Raw genomic sequence first — 24084 nt, 5'->3', positions numbered from 1 at the left:
GGAAGTTCGATAGCATATTTGAACCACCCTTATCCCTTCTTTAATTTAGCGTAAATTAAAACTAGACACACAAATTGAATCGTACTTTTGTTTGTTTGGTTTGCTTACATGTTTGTACATTTATCTGGATAAACAATCTCCTTCTCCTTCCCCAAACAAAACCCTTTCCAAATTGGGATTGACCTCCATAGAAGAATCCACAGCTTCTCTTTCATAAAAATGGCGGATCTTAGCTCACAATCTCAGCTCATCCCTAACCTCCCAGACGACATTGCCTTACAGTGCTTAGCTAGAGTTCCACGTTCCCATCATCCCGTTCTCTCCCTCGTCTCCAAATCTTGGCGTTGCATCCTAAGCTCCACTGCACTCTACACCACCCGATCAATCCTCCGTACTACTGAAACCTTCCTCTACCTTAATATCCGTGTAAACTCCACTTTCCACTGGTATACTCTCTTCCACAACCTTACTTTCACAAACCCAGAAAAACCCAGAAAGCTTTTTCCACTTTCTTCAATACCCACTAAGCCGATTGGACCGGCTTATGCAGTTTTAGGCTCAAGAATATATGTGATTGGTGGGTCTATTGGTGATATTCCATCGAATAACGTGTGGGTTTATGATTGTAGGTTGAATTGTTGGGAAATGGGCCCCAGAATGAGAATTGGTAGGGAGTTTGCAGCAGCTGGTGTTGTGAATGGGAAGATTTATGTAATGGGTGGGTGTGTTGTTGATAATTGGGCCAGGTCGATGAATTGGGCTGAGGTTTTTGATCCAATGACGGGGTTGTGGACTGCGTTGCCCAGTCCGATTGAAGTTAGGGATAAGTGGATGCATGCTAGTGCAGTTGTGGGTGAGAAAATGTATGCAATGGCGGATAGGGGAGGAGTGGTGTATGATGTTGGGGGATGTGAATGGGGGAGTGTGTCGAAAAGGCTTGATTTGGGTTGGAGGGGACGGGCGGCAGTGGTGGGAGGGCTGTTGTATTGTTATGATTATTTGGGTAAGATTAGAGGGTATGATGTGAAGGAAGATGTGTGGAAGGAATTAAAAGGGGTGGATAAGGGGTTGCCTAAGTTTCTGTGTGGTGCCACAATGGTGAATTTTGATGACAGGTTGTGTGTTGTGTGGGAAGGCAAAGGGAGGGGTAAGGAGGTTGACATTATGTGTGCGGAGATCGAAGTGTGGAAGGATAAAGATGGAGGGTTGAGTGGGAACATTTTGTGGTCGGATATGATTCTTGTTGTTCCTAATGGTGCCTCAATTGTGCAGTGCTTGGCAGTTGACTTGTGATGATTACTACAAACAAGGTGCGGTCATTCTCAAGATTATGCTAAGTATTTTATTGAACTAGCATGCGATCAATGATAATTTGACTGTTTGCTGTTGTCGTTTCATTTATCTTATTTATCCTTTTCAGTGTTTGGTGCTTTTGCTCCGAAGCTAGTGCTTCTGATATATTAGATGGAATCCACAATTCACTTACTAATATGTAGTGTGTCTGCTTTCTGTGTTAAATGTGCTTATTGTGTTCGTAGCATACTAGTCATTGCTCTATCTTGTTTTGGTAGTTCCTTTTTTTTATATAAACACTAGAGGAAGAACTGTGTATTAAATCCAAAAGTAAGAAAGAGGTAGAGTGGTGTGGGAGCGCAACACTAAAATACTCTAGTCTTAAATTTGTATGGATACAATGTGTGAAAAAGACAAATCTTTATTACTTTTCCAATCAAATGTGTGAAAGAGGAATTACTGTCAATTGCAACAGTGAACAAACTCACTTGTTTTTATATGCAATAAGATGGATAAATCAAGAACTGATATGGCTTAGCATTTTTTCCCCCCGACACTTTCATGTGCTGAACATTGTTTTTCCTCTTTCTAAGTACATTATTTTTCTGCTGTTTTTTCTTAATAACATATTTCCCTGTTAAAGTTTAGATTAAAGTGATGGTAGCATCAGTGGTTCTGGACAATAGATATCTTAGTTGTAATTTTGCATTAATTATCCTGTTAATCTAGCCTGTACGGCAACTTCATTATATAAGAAGTTTTAATGACTTGGACGTGGAACCATGTCATTTGCTCAAAAATTTTGCCGCCTGTGTTACTAGACGACAATGGGAGAGACGCTCAAATCTGTAAACTTTTCTGTCAGCAGTTGCTACAAAAGAATATTGAAGCAAGTAGTAAGATGGGAGGAAGAATGGCCTTGGAAAATTTTTGTTACCTTCAAAAATAAAAAAAGAATGACCATGAAAAATGATTTGTTCTATCATTATCTTATTCTTCAGTTTTAATAATTGTTGTTTCTTTTACTTTGGCTGTCTTGATTATTATTGTTGTCAATATTTTTCTTTTTCTTCAATATTTTCATCATAGCTTTTTTACTCTTGTGCTTCTCAAAACTTTTTTGAAAAAACAAGTCTCTTGAGCCAAGTGTTTTTCTAAAGCAGCCTCTCTGCCCATAAAGGTAGGGGTAAGATCTGCATAACCCCACCCTCATTATATATTGTTGATTCGATGTGAGTTTGTTAACTTTCATTATATGCTGAATCTCTTTGAATGGAAGGCTGATAATTTTCTATGCAGATTGAAGGTGCTGGTCATGCATGTAATGAGTTTTCTTCTCAGATGCCTGCTTGTTTGGGTTGCATTCGTCTTTGAGAGTTAAATATATGAGTGCACAAATTCAGATACTTGCAGGAAACTTCAAGTCTGAACCCTCAAGAATTAATATTTCAAAGATGTTGAATTGTTTCATATGCCATTTTCCAGATAGAGGTAAGTGCTTCTGGTTCAACTTCCAGTGCCGGATTGAGCAGCTGTAAATTGTGAGCTGTGTTTAAAACACAGTTCTGGAAAGTTGCTGCGTAAGTTCTTGGAATAAATTTGTGTAACGAAGATAGTGAGCAAAAGTTTGTATTTGTGCATGAACTCTGTTAGAAAAGGATCAACAAACTTTTAGACAAGAACCAAACTCCATGGCTGCTTGAGTTGCAAATATTTCAACCACTCTGTGCAATTCGGCTGAGGTTATGAAACAAGCGTAGGTTGTCTGCTCCTTGCAGATTCAAGTGCATTTGTTACAGCCATGCTGTATATTGTGGACGTTCAAGCTTCATGTTCGAAATACTCAGTTATCTTCAACAACAACTAGTAGACCTCAATCCCTAGTTATATTGCTTGTTGTCCATGTCGCTCTATTTATCCCATCTCTGTCCAGAATATAGTCTGGTGTGTTTAAACTGGGAAAATACTACTGGATCCGAATTGTATAACTTTCATGTATTATAATGTCCCCTTGCCTAGGTCTATTTTGGTACTTCACTTTAACATTGTAATTCCAATATGAGTTTCTTTGCGATGTAAATGAATTGCATAAACTACGCATTATATTGCTCGTACTTTTCAAAAATGCCATTGCGTCACATCCTCTAGAAATGCATAGAGTTTACAATTTGGTATACAGACTTCCTCCTTCCCCTTTCTCAATATTTATGTCTTGTGGTATAAGTTTGAACGGTGGTTATGTATTGTTTAATAATATATTGTTATTATTGATAAATTGTATAGCTCTCCATCATTACATAAATATTATACATCTATGACTTGAATAATAAACCCACTGGCTACAAGAAAAAAAGTAGGTAGGATTAAAAGTAACGATGTGATTATACTAAATTGATCGTTAAATAAAATGAAACTTTTCATTGTTTTATATGATATGATACAATAAATTTAAGTAACAATTAAAACAAACATTCTATTAAAACGAAATGTAACTAGTTAATTGGCATCCTTTTCATTAAAATGTTCTCACAAAAGAAATGAAATACCACTTCATTTCCACTACCATGGCTTAAACTAAATGAAAAACAGCTGATCTGTGTGATGTAAATGGGAGCTTGAAATTATTGGAAATTTGGGTATTTATTTCTGTTACAAACTTTGAAACAAACGAAATAACTACTGAGTTTGCATTCTTAGTATACAACAATTGGGCGCTTAGGATACACTACAGTTCCAAAATTGGTTTTGATTATGTACAATTACATATCCAGTGCATAACAGAAACAAAACATTACCAAAACCTCAATTGTCTCGAACACCTAAAATCGTACCCTGGTCAAGAGAGTAGAGCACCAAACCATCCACCTCCACACGATTGGTAGTGAAAAAGCTTATAGCACAACTACGCTCTTTTGTGTCTTTAAGAAGTTCTCAATTTGTATAAGAACCTGCGCACATGCATACAATGACTGTAGTTTAGACCAGAAGTATATCGAATTTGGCCCAACACTTAAGGTCTATTGACATTGTATATGAAGCAATGAGCTACTGAAAGAGTGTCAATAAATGCACAGAATGCACGCACAGATGGAAATTCAAAAGAGAAAATCGCTTTCAGGATGTCAAGAAATATGTACTAGCAATAACACGCGTGCATGCAAAGAAGTGCAGAAGCTGAGAGCCAAGAGAGGGTACAGACCTCTAAAGTAATTTCAGCAGGTGTAATATGACAGACATCTTTTTCCCTTTTCAATGCAATATCTGCAGAAAAGAGACATACACATCAGCATACAGGCCACAAAAAGTAACATTCTGAAGAAGATTGTGTGATGCTTCGTTGAGAAAAATTAATTCTCAAAGAGAAACTTATGGACAAGAAGAAGAAACGAACAACGAATTCATACTTTCTAGTGAAACCCTGGCACTTGCATTGGCATAATTTTCACCCCTCGTCTCCATTAAAGTAGTTAACCGCTTCAAAGTCTAACCAAAGCCAAAGAGGTATCAACAGGAAGAACTAAACATGTCTGTTTTGGTGCAAGACATACAAATCAAAACAAGAAATCCAAACAGCCTATTGGAAGGAAAAAAATACCGTATCATAAACGTCTCCTGATTCTTCATGTAAAAGGGGGCGAGATTTAGTTCCTTCCGTGGTAATTCTCTTGGCCAAAGCTTCTAAAGGAACATCTAACCAAACACTAATACCCTTGTGCATATGCCTCCTGAGAAAATCATTAATAGCAGTCAAATAAGCATATTTCAACAGAAAGCCACAGCACAGGATCAAGGAGTTGCAAAAACTTCACTAATGTAATTTGATTCACGTACCAATTAATGGGACGAACAACTGCACCTCCACCCGTTGAAACAACAAGCCGATGCATCAAAGATAGTTTGTGCAATACCTCAGTCTAAATAAAAGATATAGAATGAAAAGCCATTTATTATCGGGAAAGAGGGAAAACAAACAATCAACTCAATGTTATCCACAATAAAAAATTGTTCACTGCATGGAGATTTGATATTTTCGATTTATTAAATAAAAATCGCCGAAAGAAGGCCATGAATGATACAATGAAGAAGTGGCAGAGTTGGCTGAAGTAATGTAAGATGTAATGTGTCGAGAAACGGCACATATCAAAAAGTCCCCAACTTCATATTTTAATTTCTAATATTCCAAGTTACAAGAGCTTTTAACATTCCAAAATCCTTGTCGGAATTTATAAAATTATGTCCCGTACAAAATATAGGTAATAGTTTCTTTTTGGTTATTATGATTCATGAATAAATACATCGGTATTTGGTAAAGTTGTTACAGAGTTAATATACAAAGAGTGTACCGTACAAGGACTGGATATTGCTTTTATAAGTAAAAAAATGTTACCGAAGAAAAATATAACATAAAAAAACTATTATCCATGAAAACTTGTCATTTACACAAGGTCTACTTATACTTAGGTGCATCAGATTAAAAAGAAATCTAACCACAAAAATCATGAGGTGTAGAAAACTTAGTCCCCGTTAGCAATTTTCACTTTAATATGCAGCAGCAAGAACAAGTTAAAGCAAAAGAAGAAATTTGTACCACTCCTAACCTCATTATCCCTGAAGAAGCTCTCTCCGCGAAGCTCAAAGATTTCAGCTACAGTAATTCCACCAACAGCCTGCTCTATCAGCCTGTCACTGAAGAAAGGAGAAAAAGAGAATAACTCACTCTTATTAGAAGATACAATCACCACAAACTGGAGTAGAGGTTGTCAAAGGATTGTTAATGACAAGATGGAAGCTAGGTACTCGAGTTTCACTAATCATGTCATTACTTAAACAGACAGTCCTAACAAACTGTTGAAATGACATGTCTCATGAATCTACCCTTTCCAGAGAACAGAATCCAAAAAATGTAAGTTATTTAAGCTAACCAGTCAAAAAAGGAATATCCCAGTGTTTCTGCCAAAATCCGGCCCACAGTTGTTTTTCCGCAGCCCATCATTCCTGTAATTAGGAAGAAGTTTGTATTATCTAACATGATACCAAAATTGGATAAGCATTTACATAAAAGGCTCGTAAATATAAATGAGATCTAGCAGGATTTGCATGAGCCATAATCTATTTAGAAAAATTTATTTAAGCAAAAAAGTCATAAGTGAACTGACCAACAAGGTATACACATCGTCCATCTAGATATTCTTCAACTTCTTCTGCTTTATTCTGGAATTAAAATGAAACTTAAGCTATCAGAAGCCAGTCCAATACACAAAGAGACATCTTATTTATTCTTGACTTTCTTTGAAAACAGAAGGGACGGAAAAGGAGACAACAATATTTTTTTCTTTGCTCTTTGGTTAAAGTGAAAGGGGAAAGAAAACGAAGGAGGAAAGTGAATTTAGCAACTTGCTCTCATTCTTAGTAGAAACTAAATGATAAATTCTCTGCAACTGTCACTTAGTGTTCTCTTTATATATGCTCGTTCCCCTTCTTTTTCTTTTCATTTTGAAAGTTTCCAATTAAGGTAGATCTCCTATTGACAAAGAGATTGAATAGATAGGCAACGTGAAAATATATGAACAGACATGAGAGTTCAATACAAATGTTAGATTATCTGGGTGAAAACGGTAAGGGTGCAAAAGGACATATAACTATACCTTTAATGTCTCGATTTCATCAATTGATGCAGAGAAACATCCTGACTCCAGAACTGAAGCTATAAAACAACATTATAGTTCAATAAGAAATCGATTAGCATATTACTATGCTTTAGTGTTGAATTTGCTTATCCTGCTCCTTAATTTTGTGGCGATTTTTTTTTCACTTGCCTGCTATTAGGTAGTTTTAGGTGCTTCCAAAAAACATCCATGCATGAAAGGTATAATAATGGGCATATAAATAAACAAAATGTAAATACCCCCGTCCCCTCCTTCCCATCGCTCTCTCTCTCGGTTGTCAAGATTTATCATGGAAGAAAACAAAATGCAAAACGTGTTGACATGCTTTGGTTGACAGGGAAGTGCTGCAATTTGCTGAACAACTGTATAGGAAAAGCAGAACCAACAACAGGTTTACGTATGTCATGAAAGGCATCTGGAAGTGTACTCACTTCTTCCTGGAGCCATATAGTACAATTTAAGTACAGAAACCCATCGAAAGTATGATATTGAAATTCATTGCCCTTTTTTAATTACAAGCATGCTTGTAGAGATAAAATCATCCTTGGTGAAATATTTGCTATCCAAGAGGACACTAGAACTTCACAGATATATAATTATAGAAAAAATAACTCATATTTACTGCCCGGGGGAAAAACAAACAAAACCTAATTGCGAGATTAGCTCCTATTAAGCAGCGAACCATGCCTGAAATTTATAGCTGACAAAACTTGAAAGGCAACATGAAGCTCCCAAAAATAAGATACAATACTGGCAAACATGATCGGCTTCCTATTCAAATATGTTTCAAGTGGATCAAATTTCAAGTGAAATTCCTACATCAATTCTAAGTGCATTTGTTTTGAGAAAAAGTATTTGCATTTTTGTCCTTGTTTCTTTGTGATTCCAGAATGAATAAAGCCCACACCTCAGTCCTCACATAGAGTATCATAGATAAACAGCAATACTAAGTTATTCATCATTCTCCCTAAGAACGTCCGCTGGTTGACTTCTAATTTAGAGTTCTAACCTTTGGGTTCATAAAGACCTGTCAACAGACTTTTATTGAGGACTTCTGGTATTCTAATTTTCCAACAGACTACCACCTTGTCATCTGACAACACTGGGTAAATTAATTTATTCCACTGAGTTAAGCATTGGTAGAATTGGTGCAAAGCAACGTTACTTTCACTCAGATGTCAGTAAATTACAGGTCAAGGCAATTAATAAGTTTTTGGAGATTTGAAAAACTTCATGTGCATCATGATTAATTGTTCAAGCGAGATGGCAAGAAGGTGGCAGCACAATTGTTCAAGCGAGATGGCAAGAAGGTGGCAGCACACGAGACCAAAGAAGAACACGAACTGCACAAAGAAAATTACAGTCCAAAAAACAAAGCTTAGTTTCACGCTCCCAAGTCTAAGGGAGTAAACGACTAGACCTATGTGTGGAGAGTAGAAGAAAGTGTTGCACCAATCAAGCTGGCTGCACCTTCTCAAGACGCATGTACTAGGCCACGGCCAAAATTCTCTCCCAATTGAAGGAGAGTTTTCAAATAAAATCAGTTGATACCCTTAGTTGTACTTGTATATAAGTAGTCAACATGATCAGCAGTTGGGAGCAAACACCAATATCTTTTTATAGCAATGGCTTTTAACACTAACAAGCATGTAATTATTTTTCACCTTCTTCGCCTAATGGGTTGCTGAGTTTAAATTATTGATTAATCCATGCAACTTTCCTGAAGCTCCTTATGATGCAAAGTTCAATTAGGAATATTAAAAGGTACAGAGAATGAGAAGAAAAGACAGTTCATTATTATCCCTCCAAAATTCTAATGAGAAGCATTTCAATTTTAAACAGAAGCAGGAATGATAGTAAGTTCAACATTTCCCCACATGAAGTCAGTTTAATATTTCCCTTGTTTTCTTTGGACTAAGAAATTACCAAATGAAATAGGTTGACCATCCCATCTTTTCATGTGTCTACATTTTCAGGCGTGGAAAGAAGAAAAGGTAAAATAAATTATAGAAATGAGTTGCACATGGTTGCGGAAAGGGGAATATCATCAGTAACAAAGAGCCAGATGTTCAACCGCGTGGAATTTAGCTGTTCAAGGGGAAGTCCTAGTTGTAATAAAAGGTTATCTTAGTTATCAGATCAACAATCATTCTCATCCAAAGAATAAAAATAAAAATAAAGGAAGAAACAAAGGGGAATGGGATCTTAGGATTTCACCAGAAATTTGACACCAAGTAAACTAGTGTTCTCAAACATTTCAACCAGTATTCAAACACATAGGTATAATGGGGCACAGGCTCACCTACACGTTATCCACAAAAATGCAAACTACTCGAAGTCTGCAACAATCAATTGCATGATTCAAGCATACCACATACAACTAAAACAACTACTACGCCTTAGTCCCAAGCCAGTTATGGTTGGTTATATGAATCCTCCACATCCATTTGACACCATTTGGTCCCACTTCATTCAACTGAATGTGTGTATGAGTGTGTTTATATACTCACACCTGAATGTTGCAAGCATACAATGAACAACTACAATGTCTTGTACTGAAATAAATCATGAATATTTACGGAATACGGGACTGCAAAAACTAGTAAGTACCTTGAACATTTTGAGGAGAACATGAAACTTTCAACTGTACTCGTCTATCAGAATGTGCAGCTTTTCTAGGCTGTAAATGGCAGGATACAACTACCCGATGCCTTGGTTTTTCATTCCACTTCTCAGAGAAACGCAACAAACCACTCGGTTTCCTTACTACCTTATCGGAATTTATCCATGAGGACAACTGAAGGCTCTGCGAAACTCTAGCCTCCATAGTCTCTATCCACCAACACCACAAGAAATTTTTTTAAAATTAGAAAGAGCTGAAGAGTGCACTCTATACTGTCAACAAGCTTCTGCTGCCTGCTAATCCAGATATTCCAAGAACTCACAATTAATTACCTCAAAATTTACCCCAAAAATAGCAATATAAAACTTTTAAAAGAAAAAAAATCAAGATTTTGCTTACCAAATTTCTAATAGGGAAATAAGAGTAAAAATAACAAACAAAAAACGGAAAACATGAAAGCCATCATTATACTATAGTTCCGGTTTGCTTGTTTCTAGTCCTCAAATACTACTCTGCCCCATCTGGCCTCATTCAGCTATTGTTCCTTTACGGCTATTCCCTATTGGTGTAGCTGGCTTCATGTCTTCCACATTTCTTACCCTTAATCTGAAACACCACATAACATCGGCTGGCGAAAGGTGGGTCTTCATTGTGGCTTCTATCTTCCTATTGCAACTTACTCTTGGTTTGGTACTGAGCATTTACTTACTCAACGTCACAGTAAACCTATGAAACTATTGAAATGTGTCTAGGGTCAGTTTGAATATGCCATATTAATCACAGATAAAGGACATTGTTCTTCATATCAACTTGACTGCAACTATGTTTGGTCATTGGGATGGAACTGTATTCATTCATTTTTTACAATATACAATACTTTCTCTGTCCTAATTTGGATTTCGAGAGTCTAACAAGACAATCCTTGACCGTGATTTATTCATATGCACTTAAAATTTGTTATTTCTTGTGACTAAAAGTACTTTTTATGTAGCTGCTAAATATGTAAATTATTTTTCAAAAACCTTAAAGATTGTATACCCGAATTCATGGTCAAAACAAAAAATTTCCGACTCTTGAAATCCAAACTATGTCATATAAATTGAGAAGGAAGGAGTAATTTAGTTTCACTTTCACCAAAAAAAAAAAAAATTGATTGTTCCTTGTCTCGATTTTTTGGACAATTAAACAACTGAACAGCTCAATACTCTAAAGAACACATATATATCCAATGCATCAAAAATTGAGAAATTTCTTAACTTACCCTCATAAATTAACTTCTTAAACAGGAAAAGCTTAATCAAAATAATAAAACTCCCACTAATTACACTAATTCAGCCTCTTCTAACAACCAATTAAGCCCAAAACAAGAGCAAAAAAAAGGACAAATTTTTACATCTTAAAAGAAAAAGTAGTAGCATTAACAAAACCCCACACTAATTTCTTAAATGTTAATTTCTTCTACAACCCAAAACAGAGCACGGAAAAAAATCTGAATTAAATCATTGTGTGAATTGAAGAATTAGGGGGGAAAAAACATACCCTGAGCAGAAGAGCAATGAAAATTGGAACAACAAGATTGGGGGAAAAATGGGACTTTTTTGGGGGGTGATTAGTTAGGTGAAGTGTTTGTTTTAAAATGAATACTTATTATATGTATATAAAGGTGTTATGTGTTAGGTGAGATGATAATAATTTTGTGATAAAAAGAAAATATATATTTATTTATTTTGTTTTTGGTCATGAAAATATATATAAATATTTTTTTCATCATGAAAATATATAGTATCACTAAAAAGGAACAATATGTTAGATTTCACTAAAAACATTTATTAAGCTTTGCATAATAAATTATTGGTAATAATAAAAAATTTAATTTTGGTTAGATTTGACTCATCGTGATAGAGTCAAGAGTCAATATTTTCATAAAATGGTTTGAAATATAAAGTAAATTCATGAAAACTGGAATGAGTTCAATATTTATCATATATACATATTTAAAAAATTATTCATGTATAAATAATATAATATTTTCGTTTTGACGACTACATATACTTTGTTCTCATCAAATTTCATTTTATTATATTATATACTAGGTATATTATTGTTTGTGACATAATTTGGTATTGCATTTGCATAATGTTAACAATGTCAAGTTGGGCAGGTTGGTAAGGGTCAACTTGAAGACTAGTTTTCTGGGTCAATTTTAGTTATCAAAGCGAAAAATTTAAGCTTTATGCCAAACATTTAGGGATATTTTATAAATATTGTGAAAAAAATTAATTGTCACTAACTTAAACACTACAAAGTTTAAGTATAAAGTATTTCGCGTTCATGTAAAATCAAGAAAAATACTGTACTTCAAAAACTATGATAAACACAATATACTGTAACAATTTTCAATGTTCAATGCTCGAACCGTAATAATATTTATTAACACGTGTATACGGCTTGCTTAAAATAATCAAAAGCACTTGCATCTCCTCCAATGTTCTATTAATTTTGAACGAGTCATTTTCCTTACCAACTTCACAATTCACCTAACGGGTAGGTCATAATTTTGGGTGGTTGTTGAGATATTGCTCCTTCGTAGAAGTTGAATGATGTTATACCAATAAAAAAAAAATAGTTGAATGATGTTGTCGATATTCATCAGGTCATAACACCAATTAGCACGACAAAGTGAAAAGAGACTTAGACTCTTTTCTCCCAACTTTATCGACAACATCCATCTCGTTTATTTTACTCTCAAAAACATATAAATAGAAGGGTGTCTCGTCTTCTCCAGGGACTTCCATTCCATCTCGTTGACTGCTAGACGACAACCTTGAGTGCAAAAAGGAACCAAAAGTAGGACATTATACAACCAATTAAAGCTATGATTGCAACTTATCCAACCATCCAGGGTAAAGGAAGAGTTGAAACAAATGTCCATTTCTAAGGACATAGAAAAAGGGCATAGAAATGAGCTACAAGTTACATTCAAATACATAACCAATAGAAGGTTATTGTCGTTGCTCGAAGCCATGACTGGACAATAATGAGGGAAGACCATTACGACTCTCAGGCTTCCAAACCTCTTTGATTTCTATGTTGATATATATCGTATGCTGGTTCTTCATCTTCTGCGTTGATCCCGGTAGGGTCCTTCATCTTCCTGGTCTTTCAAGAGGCCTAGGAAAGCAAGAAACCCGAAAAAGAAGAACCCACCTTTCCAATTGCCTCCGCCACCCCCACCTCCACCTCCGCCTCCATCATCATCTCGAGGGGGGAACCCAGTCCCACCATCATCAAGGTCAGGAGATTTCTCCTTTCCTGCATTCAGACCAGACACATCAGCATTCAAATGATAACTTTTTTACACTGTCTTGGGGATCTTTTGTTGATAAACATTACTGAATATCATTGGTTAAGTAGGGCTAAACTGATCAACGATCTTTTTATAGCGCCAGGACGGAATGCAGACGCTACTAGCAAATTGTTTTATTTCCATCCATTGTTCTACCAATTGCTAGTAAAGAGCATGAAAAAAGATTACCTTGAACTGGTGCAACTGTAATGGTCGATGATTCCCGTGTAACCGTCTGTGTCTGTCCTTCAGCACATCTCGCATTCTGCAGTGATGCAAGAAGAAAGGGTCAAACATAAATGGCTAATAGCAATAAAGTTTACTTCAATGGTGTAGGGAACAGAAGCACCAAATGTGGAATGCACGGTTGCAAGTAGTAGTAGCAACAGCATCAAGAACAACAATATACATTTTAGTAATCAGTTCCTATTTCCGACTGTCTTGCCTGTAAATCCATGATTTTCGTTTAGCCTTTCTAGGATCGGGCTTGTATTAGGGGGTCTAACCACTTTCAAGTAACAACCAAACATAAAATCTCCACATTTTACCTTCTCAAAAAGATATAACTCCAAATGTTATAGATTCATATATCTACTAACAATAACTAGCAAATAGAGAGCTGATAAACTTGATTTCAGGGTACTTGTTTTAGTAAATGCAGTTGATTTCAATAAGCTGACTGCAGGATCTGCTTGGCATGCGGAACTACATATACAGAGACATACCGTAAACCCAAAACCAGCTACTTGCAGTAGCATTCGGTAAGTCGGAAGCTTCTCACAACAAAATTTGCACAAGATTAATAAAAAAGACATGACAAGTAGACCCACTAGGATCACTAGAGGTATGTAATTAGCTGAACAAGGCACTGGCAGTAATTATACAAAAAAAATACTAAAGAGACTGATACCAGAGCAGAAGAACATATAATTGAAGCACGCTTTTGTTGAGCAGGACATATCAATCGTCTTCTATTGTTAATGAGTTGAGACTGCATGCCAAGCGGATGGAGGCCAGCAGGAACTGATGCTATTGGCTTGAATTGCTTCCGGCATTGATCCCCTGCTCTCACTATGACAACAAAATTCAATGATTAACAACATAGATAACATGTGTTAAAGGTTTGAGTAGCAAATCTTCAAAAGGATTTAGCCAAAACTGGATTTTAAAGTACAAAATGTCTTCATGGCATTGTTGTCACACCTTATATGTGAAGTTTAATTAGATTATTAAAAAAATGAAAATATCAATAGATTACTTCAAAACCTACACACCATCATATCACGTTAACTAGAAAATCAAAGAAAAGAATATTTTATTTTCATTTTTTCCCCTTTCATCCAAAGAGTTAAAATAACACCAAAATTTGAGCAAGTTAGACTATAGATCATAAACCAAAATTTTCACTTCTACAGTCTGCACTATAAACATATTATATATTTGACATGAGCCTCAAATGAAGTAACATGGACGATGAGAACTCATATAGTTGACCACAACTTGTTTAGGATTTAGGCATAGTTGTTGTAGTTATTATTGTTGTAGTTATATATTTCACAGTGAGTGGGTGAACACCTATTTGTATTTTCATACGGAAATAAACGAAAGCTAGCACAGTCCAATAAGATATGCAGAACAGCAACTACAATATGACAAGAGGATCATTACTTAATGTGACGGTCTTAACTCCTACAGGCTACAGCACTTACACAGCAATTCAGATGCTCTTGCATCTAGTGTGGCAAAGGCTTCTCGGTGAGCTAACAGCAAGAGATGCTGATCTATTTAATTATAACAGGATCAAGAATATGACAGTTTTCCCAGTGTGATCCGAAATTGCATGGAGACATCAATTCTCACATCCCTCCTTTCTGAGAAGGGGACATGTATATTCATAGAATCAAGTTATTACTTGTATCCAATATTTACAATTACAATTTAAAACAGACCTTGATCATCTTACAAAAATTCAAAACACCAATGCTAACAATCCTTCATAAAACATGTGAACGTACCAATTAAAAAAGTCAATCAGGGATATATACCCACATACATACCTATTGGCAAAGTAGCCGCACTCATGGTTGTACTGGCAGTTAACGACATCTCTTAGCAATAATCTGGATCTTCCTGAAATCAAAAGGAAGATAGATTCAACATGCAATTTATACAGGATAATAATTGCACATGCAAGACAATATCATGAAAGAAATTGTTTTTTTCACGAAAATGCAAAACCTTCCTTGTCTTTGGCACACTACAAGTGTTCTCGGTTGGCAAAATGTACAAGGATGGTAAGGTCCACTATATAAACTATGACTTCATTCAGTTATTTAGGTCATGTGTTTGAAACCCAGTGAAGCTTATGCATATATGGAGAATCAGCCAATATATTTCCGGCACACTGTTATTCTTGATAAGGTACAGTTAATGCTCAGTGAGGCAACTACACTTCTCCATTACCAATTTCTACATTTGCTGTCCAAAGGTAACAAAAATACCATCAAATTAGGGAATGAACATAGAGGGCCAACTCTATTTCAACTGCCCACAGCAAACCACATTTTCTCATGTTCCCTTTATCCATCCCACACTCTTAATAAGACATTACAAATTTCAACATGGGCACTGTAAGAAAGTCGACAAGGCAAAATTAGATGCATATGAGGGCAAAATTAGCAAACAACTCCTCTTTCTTAGGCCTTTTTCTAGCTTGGTCCATGAAAACAACCACCATTCAACCTAAATTCTAAACTTCGTATGAAAACAAACCAGATCTAATTGAAAGACTGAGACAAGAAATCCCTTTTACTCATCAAAAGGTTAATCTCCAGGAGAGATGTGCAATTTATTGATATACACTACTATCCAGACATTAGCAGCTCCATAGATTCAAGCCTCCAACTTGGAGGTAATTGTTATGCATTTCAAGGGCATTGTCTCAAAAAAAAAAATAGTACTACAATAGTAACAGTAAAATAACAGACTTAATTGCAACTTCTTTTTTGAGAGAGGAAACTTATTACAAGTTATGTTATTATCTTATAAAATTGTAAATAAACCATCTCTTAGATCAGATGTCACATGTATTCTATTGCATAACCAATCAGAGACAAACCAAGCATCCCTTCTTAAAAGGAGGCTCATAATGGCTCCTATTAGAGTATAGAGTGTACTGTTAACTAATCTGGACGCTAGCAGCTTACACAGGATTTTACAGTGTCTATAATTCCTCTTGTAAGTGTGTTTGGGTCTGAGACCTTGTCGGTATTAACGTTTACTTTCTGTTTCAAATTATGTTGGTATTAATGTTTTAAGAAAAAACAACATATATATATATATACAACCGCATATATAAGAAAATTTTCTGCAATGATCTGGATGGCGTCTCTCGCTCTGCTAGATGTAAGGCAGGGCAACCTGTACTTGTTTTGAGATATTCTCAAATAGACATATGCCTCTAGTTTAAGCTTCAATCATATTACTTTCATCTGCCTTTACGTACTCATGTGAAAAGGTCTTACCTTGCTGCGTACTTCCAGCATATTCTAAAAAATAAAGATCTGTTTTTTATAACCCTGGTGTCCTGGCTCAACTTGCACACACCTCGACTAATTCGTGATTCCATGGTATATCTACAACCTCCCACCACCAGCAGGTACCAAATAGAACAGATGGAAAGAAATCAACAAATATTTTCCCTCAACTAAAATTTAAATATGGGACTTCATGGTGCTCAACCTACTTCATTAACCACCAGCCACAACCTTGGATTTAGCACCTATAAATCTCTATTCCTTGCTAAAATATTCACACGGTTTCACCTCCATAACATGTCAAGAACAAACTTGATCTTCCACCACTCTCCTTATATTGCACAACAACGAAAGTATTTATAGTTATATATACATAAACCAACAAAGGGTGTTCAAAATGCATCATTACTTCCTGCCAAGAAACTCTAAGCTACAATATACAGCACCTTTTTCCTATTTAGATTAACTGACACATACCTTACATAATTTCTCCTAGATAAAGTTGCAATTACTCCCAAAAAACAATAAGACAGACCAATACCACTAAACCCCAAAACATATTCGTCTACATCAATGGAAAAATCCAATCTTTTCATAAAACGAAGTAAATCTAAATGATTATTCACAATAATAAAAAAGGAAAAACTGAAAACAACGAGTAGAAGCACGAACCTTTTTCAATGACTCTGCCAGTAGCCCCAATGAAGAAAAAAGATAAACAGAAGGGAAAATCCTTTGCTTTTCGTTTGGATTGCGGATTTCTTAAAAGGAGAAAAACTTTGAAGCTTTGGATGAAGTTTATCGCTTTACAGGGGATTTGCTACGTCGGTTCGGATTTCGGGTTATACCAAGACCCGTTTTAGGGAGTTTGGTAGAAACGATCAAAAATTGATAATTCGAATCAACAGAAGTTATTAGTTTATCAGTAATAAATTATTGAATTAGCGATTATGGTAATGATTTTAATTTTTTTTTAGTTGTCGGATTAAGAAATCTTAGAGATTTAAGGTTTTTATTCTAATTACTAACTAGGTAGTTTGTCCTCGCTTGGTGACGTCATAAATAATAATTGTATTGAACTTATGAATAATTTTTTATAATACATTCATTAAAAATAATGGAGGAATAGGTTCTTAAAAGAAAATTAGCAATATTCCAATGTGAATTTATTTGACTATTTGTCATTATCATATTATTCAAAAACTTTTAATGAATGAATTATTTAGTAAATAATAAATCATTGGTTCTTTAATCAACATTGAAGGAAAATAAATAAGAAAATAAAAATATATATTTAAAGACAGTTTGCAAGAAAAAATAAACACATTTAAGTTGCATAGATTATAAAATTGTGATATATGTCAAAAAGATTCAAAAAAAAAATTGACATATTTTTTTGGGAAACTTATAGCAATAATTTTTTTTCACTTGATCACTTTTAATTCATTTATAATATAAGTTTAATATATATTACAACGATAAATTTATTATTCAAAAATAATATAAGTTTTATTGATGGATAATAGGTTTATCACACATTTTAATGCATTTATAATACAATGTGACAGTTTTTTACCAAACAAACATAATATATTTCAAAAACAATTATAATTTAAATATATTGCGTACATAATTCACTTTTAATACATATTAAAGATTTATCACAATATTGCTATAAATGGTAATAAACAAAAAGTATCACTAAAATCAGTAATTATTTTTAAAAATATATTAATTTATGTAATTTTTCCTATTTTTTAAAAAAATTACGCTTGAACATGAAAGCAATTATAATTTTTGAAAGGAACTTCTTCAATTAATAAGTGAGGAATTTCATATCTGTGTATAAATCGATAATATGTAAGCTTATAGGTGTGTTTGGTATGAAGGAAATGTTTTCCTAGAAAATGTTTTCCTGGAAAACAAGTAGATTTTGGACTTATTTTCTCATGTTTGATTAGTGAGCAGAAAATATATTTCGAAAATGATTTTTAGTGTTCGATTTATGAATGAAAAATATTTTTAAGCAATATCTTTTATTTTTACTAGAATACAAAATAATTTATGAAATTAAAAATATTTTTTAAAAACAAATTTTTTTGGGTGGTGATGATAGGGGGTGGAAGGTAGTTGGGGGGGGGGGGGGGGCAGAGGGAGGGGAGTAGGAGTGAAAAAATAAAAATTTGAAGTTGATAGTATTTTTAAAAAATAAAATTAACTTTTTGGGGGGTTGGGGTGGGGTGGGGGGGCTGGTAGGGGTGGGTAGAGGTGCTGGCCGAGGGGCGAGATAGGAGCTTAAAAATAAAAATTTGGAGTTAAAAATATTTTTAAAAAGCAAAATTATTTTTTTGGGGAGGGGATGGTGTTGAGGAGGGGGGAGGGGGGAGGGTGGTCAGAGATCGGGTGAAAAAATAAAATTTTGAAATTGAAAATATTTTTTAAAAAATTGATGTTTTTTCTCAAAAAAATAATGTAATTTAAAATTGGAGGAGAGCTTTGGAAAATGTTTTTCTTAATTTTTGAAGGAAAGTCATTTTCCTTAATTTTGAGGAAAATGAGTTGATTTGGAGAACATTTTTCAAAACTTTTGCCCCAACCAAACATGAGAAAATTGAAAAATATTTTCCAGAAAATGTATGTTTTCCTTCATACCAAACACACTGTCTATATATAGTACTTTTAAGTTATATAATTTTATATAGAATATCAAAATATGAATTCTTGAAACTGAATACAATAATCATTATCTGCATAATGAACATACATACTATATGTATATATGTTCAATAAAATTGCAGACAATAATTTTGTAGAAACATAAATAAAAAAGTTCAAAACATGTACTAAAAAATAACAACTGATATCATAAGTATAAATTAAATGACTGTAAATAAACATATCAGAATATGTAAAAATATAATGAAACAAAAAGAAAAAAATCGAGTCTATTGAGTTCACTTATTCCTCCCTAATACATGAGGTTAAAAGAATTAGATTCTCTCAGGATAGACGATTTCATTCACCAACGTATTGATACAAAAACAATAGTGCCACAAGTCATTCAATAGAAGCAAAATACATATATATTTAATTGTGTAGAAGAAGAAGAAGAATAGGAGGTTCAAAATTTTTGTTGTTTTAAATTGAGAGAAAACTCCTCTATTTATAAACAATAAACGATAGTGTGAGCAAATATTTATTGTGCTTTATCATTACAACTATTTGGAAAATTGCAACCCTTAGAAAACTGTCTTTCATAAAAGTCATAATTTTTTTTTATAAAAATCGCAATTCTTCATTAAAGTCATAATTTTCCATCATAATAATAACTCTTCTCAAATTTCACAACTTTTTATAAAAGGAGAAGACTAATATTGTAAATAATGACTTGATTTTTTTTTATTTGTGATGGCGTCAAATAGATCGATTTAACATTCTCTTTTATATATGATATAATTATACATTGGGTATAATGAAGAGAAAAGACATAAAGACACCATCGAAGTTGTCCCATATTTGCATAAAGACACCTAAACTTCTGAAGTGTCCTATCACACCACTAAACAACTATATATCGTTGTAAATTGGTCATTTTTACCCATTAACTCATCTGGGTTGTTTACACGCACGTTAGGCGCGTTATGGGCCATTTTTCCTTTTTATTTACCAGTTTAAAACAACCACATGTCATTTTCTTTCTTTAATATTAATTATTTAATCAATTTTTGTATCTTCCCCAATTTAAACTCAAAAATAGTCGTTAGTAGCCCTAAAATTTTGATTTCCTGGCAAGAACAATATTGGTGCTCTCTTTTTGACAACTTGCATATCTTCCTCAAGAAAATAAGGTAGGAATTCGTCTTTTCTCTTTTAATTTCCAGTAGAAACGTTAATTTGAAGTTTTTTAATGGTTGAATTTCTTCTCAATTTTGTGGTTAGTTTTTGATTGAAAATGTCAAATGCAATGTTGAATCGTATTTGTAATGATGAGAATGATCTGAAGTTGCGAGTGAAACTGCGGTGCAAACATGGTGACTTACTATCAATGCAAACTTCATGGTTGGAGCATAACCCAGCTCGAAGATTTTGGTCTTGTCCACGCTATCGTGTATGTTTACTAATTTTTTTATTGAGATCTTTTGTTTATGTATTTTTCTTTAATTTGTGTTTTGCGTATTTTAGGAGGATGCGTGCAACTTCTTTAGATGGAGGGATCGAGAAGAAGTTGATATAAGATCCAAGCATGTTATTCCGAGATTAGCAAAGAGAATTAAGGAGTTGGAAGAAATATTGACATCTTATGAAAGTCGTGTTGAAAGTAACCAAGTCACGATGAAGGAGAAAAAGAAGGGCAAATGTTGTAACTTGAAGCTAATCGTCTTGATCATTATTGTGTGTTTTCTATGTTTAAGTCTAACCAAGAATGTGAAGGATGGAAGTTGTAGGTGTGTGCAACCAAAATTGCCATAAACATGTTTAGTTACTTTCAAATTTTTGAAATTATAGGTGTGTGTACCTAGAAGCTAATTGTCTTGATCTTGCTAGTTGTAGGTGTGTGTAACTTGAAAGATTGTTGAATGTTCAAGTTATTTTTGTTCTTTGTTGTCGAAATTATTATGATTTGAACAATTAGTTAATGTATTTGGTTCTCTAATCTATATTATCGTGGCAACCATTTGAGAAGCTTCACAAATATGTCAATTACAATTAAAAAGGCAATAACAAAACTGACAAAAAAGAAGACTTCATAATCGAGTTTGATTCCAACCATTCAAGTTTGTTTGGTTACACCAAAAATTGAGTTTGTTTCCAGTAAAAAAACAACATAAATATATGCATAGTTAAATTTTGTTTGTCAAAATGAACAAGACAACATCAAAATGCCCTACTTCCATGGCACAGAAGTTTTTCTACTTGAAGTTGTTTGGCCTTGGCTATTAGCAGCATTAGCAGCAACTACAGACCTAGTTTGGATAACCTTTTCAGCCCTCATTCTTTCTAGGTTGCTACTGGTAATAGTTGTCTTCCCCTTCCATTTGAATCCAGTACTGGTGTGTAACCAATATCACCAGTGACAACATCAGCCCTCTTTGTAACTTTTGTACCAGTATTGATGACTCTTCTACTTGGCAATCCAGGCTGCTTAGTCAAATAAATACACACTCAAATATTACACAATTAGGTTTGCAAACACAATTGTAAACTTGCATTGATAGTTGTAAACTTACATTGAGAGTTGTAAATCCATCTTTAGCTTGGTATATGCCAACACCTACCATTCTTGGCCTTTTAAAAGGTCTTGTTTGTCCTCCACTAGTGTCTTCATGTTCTACTGGTCTCTTCCTTCTTCCTAGGCCTCCTATACTGTAGTTTGCTTCTGAACTAGTTTGACTATGTTGAGTCATTCCTCTTCCTCTACTTAGTCCTTCATTCACATTTCTTTCTTGAGCCATTTCTCTTTCTGATCCTGTTCCTCTACCTGTACCTCTACCTCTACCTCTACCATTTACAGTCTGTACTTTGAAATCAAATATTAAAGCATATCTATATTATCTAACAATGATATAATAATTAGATATATTACCTCTGTGTTTGTAACATTTTCATGTGATTGAGCTGGAACACCTCCTGCCACTTGCTCTTCCTGTTGTTGCTCTTCCTCTTGTTGCTCTTCCTGTGCCTTTTCCTCTACCACTTTCAGTAGCTTGTATATCAATATATCAATATATATACATCTATATATAACATACATTTGAGAGTAACAAATAAAGTACCTGTGTATGAGAAGATGGTTCAGATGACTGACTTGGACCAGTACTTCTTGCCTGAGAAACTGGTTCAGTTGATTGACTTGGATCAGCTTGGTTTCTTGTAAGACATCATCTTTTATTGTGTCCTTGTGTGCCACATTTGCTACAAGTCATTACAGCACCTCTTTTGCTCAACTTTCCAGTTTTTCTGCTTTCATTTGCTTCCTTTATTTTAACCTTAACTGGTGTTTCAGGCAACTTTCTAATCTTTGGTGGCTTTACAATTGGATTATTTGAGGTTGACCACATTTTCATGTTATTCATTGGCTGAATAAAATGGGCATATGTGTTAAGGTAGGTTACCTTGCTATAACAGCCACATAATGGATTGGTTCCAAGTTTTTGTAATGAAGGGCAGCAACACCATGAGGACAAGGAATTCCCCTAAGCTGCCAGGATCTGCAACTACACCTCCTATTAGCAATGTCCACAGTGTGTGTAAACCCATGGTGTTTAATCTCAAAACCTCTTTCTCCATTCCAAATCAAGTTACATTGCATAGACTTTTGAATGTTTTCTTGCAAAATCTTCAAAGACATAGGAGATATATCAGTGATCCAAGTGTTTGAGAACTCTCTCAAATCACTAATTCTTTTCATCATCTTCACTCTTATCTCCTCGAGCATTGTAATGATGGTTTTATACCTTGCAGACACTATCCAAGCATTAAAGCTTTTTACCATATTGTTGTCCACAACATCACATTTGCTATATTCTTCAAAATACTTCTTGCACCATGTATTCAAATTGTACCATAAAAGATTATCTAAACCTTCTTGTCCTAACTTCCTCATTGTCTCTATATTGTCTTTCATCTTAACTTCAAATGTGGATTTAGCAATCCTCCAAAACACTCTTCTTCTTTCAACTCCTTTCCAATTTTTTGACCAATTTGTAAGAACATGTCTTGCACATTTTCTATGTTCAACAAGTGGCAATAAAGTATTCACAACAATTTTTAGTCCCTAACAAACCAACATAACAGAAAAAGAATCAATTAAAGTGCAAAACTCAACAACAATAAAATAGTAAGATGGATATGAGTAATTACCTTTTGCATATCACTAATGATGGATAGTTGATGCCCTTCTCCAAGTTCAAGATCATTCTTCACTAGTTCAAGAAACCATGTCCAGGTATACTGATTCTCAACCTCAACAACTGCCCAAGCAATAGGGAGCATTTTGTTGTTTCCAACTCTACAAACTGCCACTAACAACTGGCCTTTACACACACCTTTGAGAAAACACCCATCAAAACCAATCAACCTTCTAGCACCTCCAAAAAATGCTTTCTTTAAAGCATTGAAGCAAACATAAAATCCTTCAAAAATTTTCTACCCAGTTTTAAAATCTTCTCCAACCTTCACTACACAAGTACTACCTGGATTACTCCTTAATATTTCATCTCTATAATCAAAAATCCTACCATACTCCACAATGTGATCACCCATGATCTCTTGTAACACTCTAGTCCTAGCTCTTCTCACTGTTGTCCTACTAACATTAATATACAACTCCTTTCTAATAATGTCCTACAACAAGACAATGCTGATGTTTGGCTGTTGAGTTATTCTTTCTTTATATTTGGTGGCCAAAAACTTTGAGTTGCACAGGTATTTATGAGTTGATGTCAAACATTTATGGATAAGGTTGTATGTTTTAACAATGAAATCTCCACTAGTTTTATCCTTACTTGCACACACCAACCAAGGACAACTCTCTTTACAACATCTCACTCTAACTCTGCCAGGCTCATTTACATATTTTTCAATTTGAATATGTTCTTGGATTGCATATCTTGTCACTGC

At 34.4% G+C, this 24084-nt stretch overlaps 4 protein-coding genes across 6 annotated transcripts; 1 reads left to right on the top strand and 3 right to left on the bottom strand.

Moving 5' to 3' along the window:
• LOC101255193 (F-box/kelch-repeat protein SKIP6) lies at positions 1–3418 on the top strand. Its single transcript, XM_004237410.5, has 2 exons — positions 1–1310; positions 2593–3418. The coding sequence occupies exon 1, from the start codon at positions 220–222 to the stop codon at positions 1291–1293; it is 1074 nt and encodes a 357-aa protein (XP_004237458.2). The 5' UTR covers positions 1–219; the 3' UTR covers positions 1294–1310; positions 2593–3418.
• A 474-nt stretch (positions 3419–3892) lies between these two features.
• SK (shikimate kinase precursor) lies at positions 3893–11235 on the bottom strand. 3 transcript variants are annotated; one of them, XM_010321391.4, is made up of 11 exons: positions 11122–11235; positions 9570–9878; positions 6939–6997; positions 6450–6504; positions 6216–6288; positions 5892–5979; positions 5125–5207; positions 4889–5018; positions 4698–4776; positions 4493–4554; positions 3893–4241 (listed from the first exon to the last, which is right to left on the bottom strand). In XM_010321391.4, the coding sequence occupies exons 2-11, from the start codon at positions 9784–9786 to the stop codon at positions 4185–4187; spliced, it is 903 nt and encodes a 300-aa protein (XP_010319693.1). In that variant the 5' UTR covers positions 9787–9878; positions 11122–11235; the 3' UTR covers positions 3893–4184. The 3 variants fall into 3 exon arrangements, with proteins under 3 accessions (XP_010319693.1, XP_010319694.1, NP_001234112.1); XM_010321392.4 differs by having other exon boundaries at positions 9570–9791; positions 11122–11215; NM_001247183.1 differs by having other exon boundaries at positions 3917–4241; positions 9570–9875; positions 11122–11154.
• A 1202-nt stretch (positions 11236–12437) lies between these two features.
• LOC101255489 (protein YELLOW LEAF 1, choloroplastic) lies at positions 12438–17437 on the bottom strand. Its single transcript, XM_004237411.5, has 5 exons — positions 17137–17437; positions 14986–15058; positions 13839–13999; positions 13118–13193; positions 12438–12894 (listed from the first exon to the last, which is right to left on the bottom strand). Exons 2-5 carry the CDS (start codon positions 15032–15034, stop codon positions 12698–12700), a joined length of 483 nt encoding a protein of 160 aa, XP_004237459.1. The 5' UTR covers positions 15035–15058; positions 17137–17437; the 3' UTR covers positions 12438–12697.
• A 3773-nt stretch (positions 17438–21210) lies between these two features.
• Positions 21211–22226, bottom strand: LOC104646965 (uncharacterized). Its single transcript, XM_026030728.2, has 3 exons — positions 22049–22226; positions 21693–21977; positions 21211–21603 (listed from the first exon to the last, which is right to left on the bottom strand). Exons 1-3 carry the CDS (start codon positions 22214–22216, stop codon positions 21463–21465), a joined length of 594 nt encoding a protein of 197 aa, XP_025886513.1. The 5' UTR covers positions 22217–22226; the 3' UTR covers positions 21211–21462.
• Positions 22227–24084: the final 1858 nt, after the last annotated feature.

The sequence above is a fragment of the Solanum lycopersicum genome, chromosome 4 (genome assembly GCF_036512215.1).
Source record: "Solanum lycopersicum chromosome 4, SLM_r2.1".
Classification (NCBI taxonomy): Eukaryota; Viridiplantae; Streptophyta; class Magnoliopsida; order Solanales; family Solanaceae; genus Solanum; species Solanum lycopersicum.
This window is presented reverse-complemented; position numbering and strand designations above follow the sequence as displayed.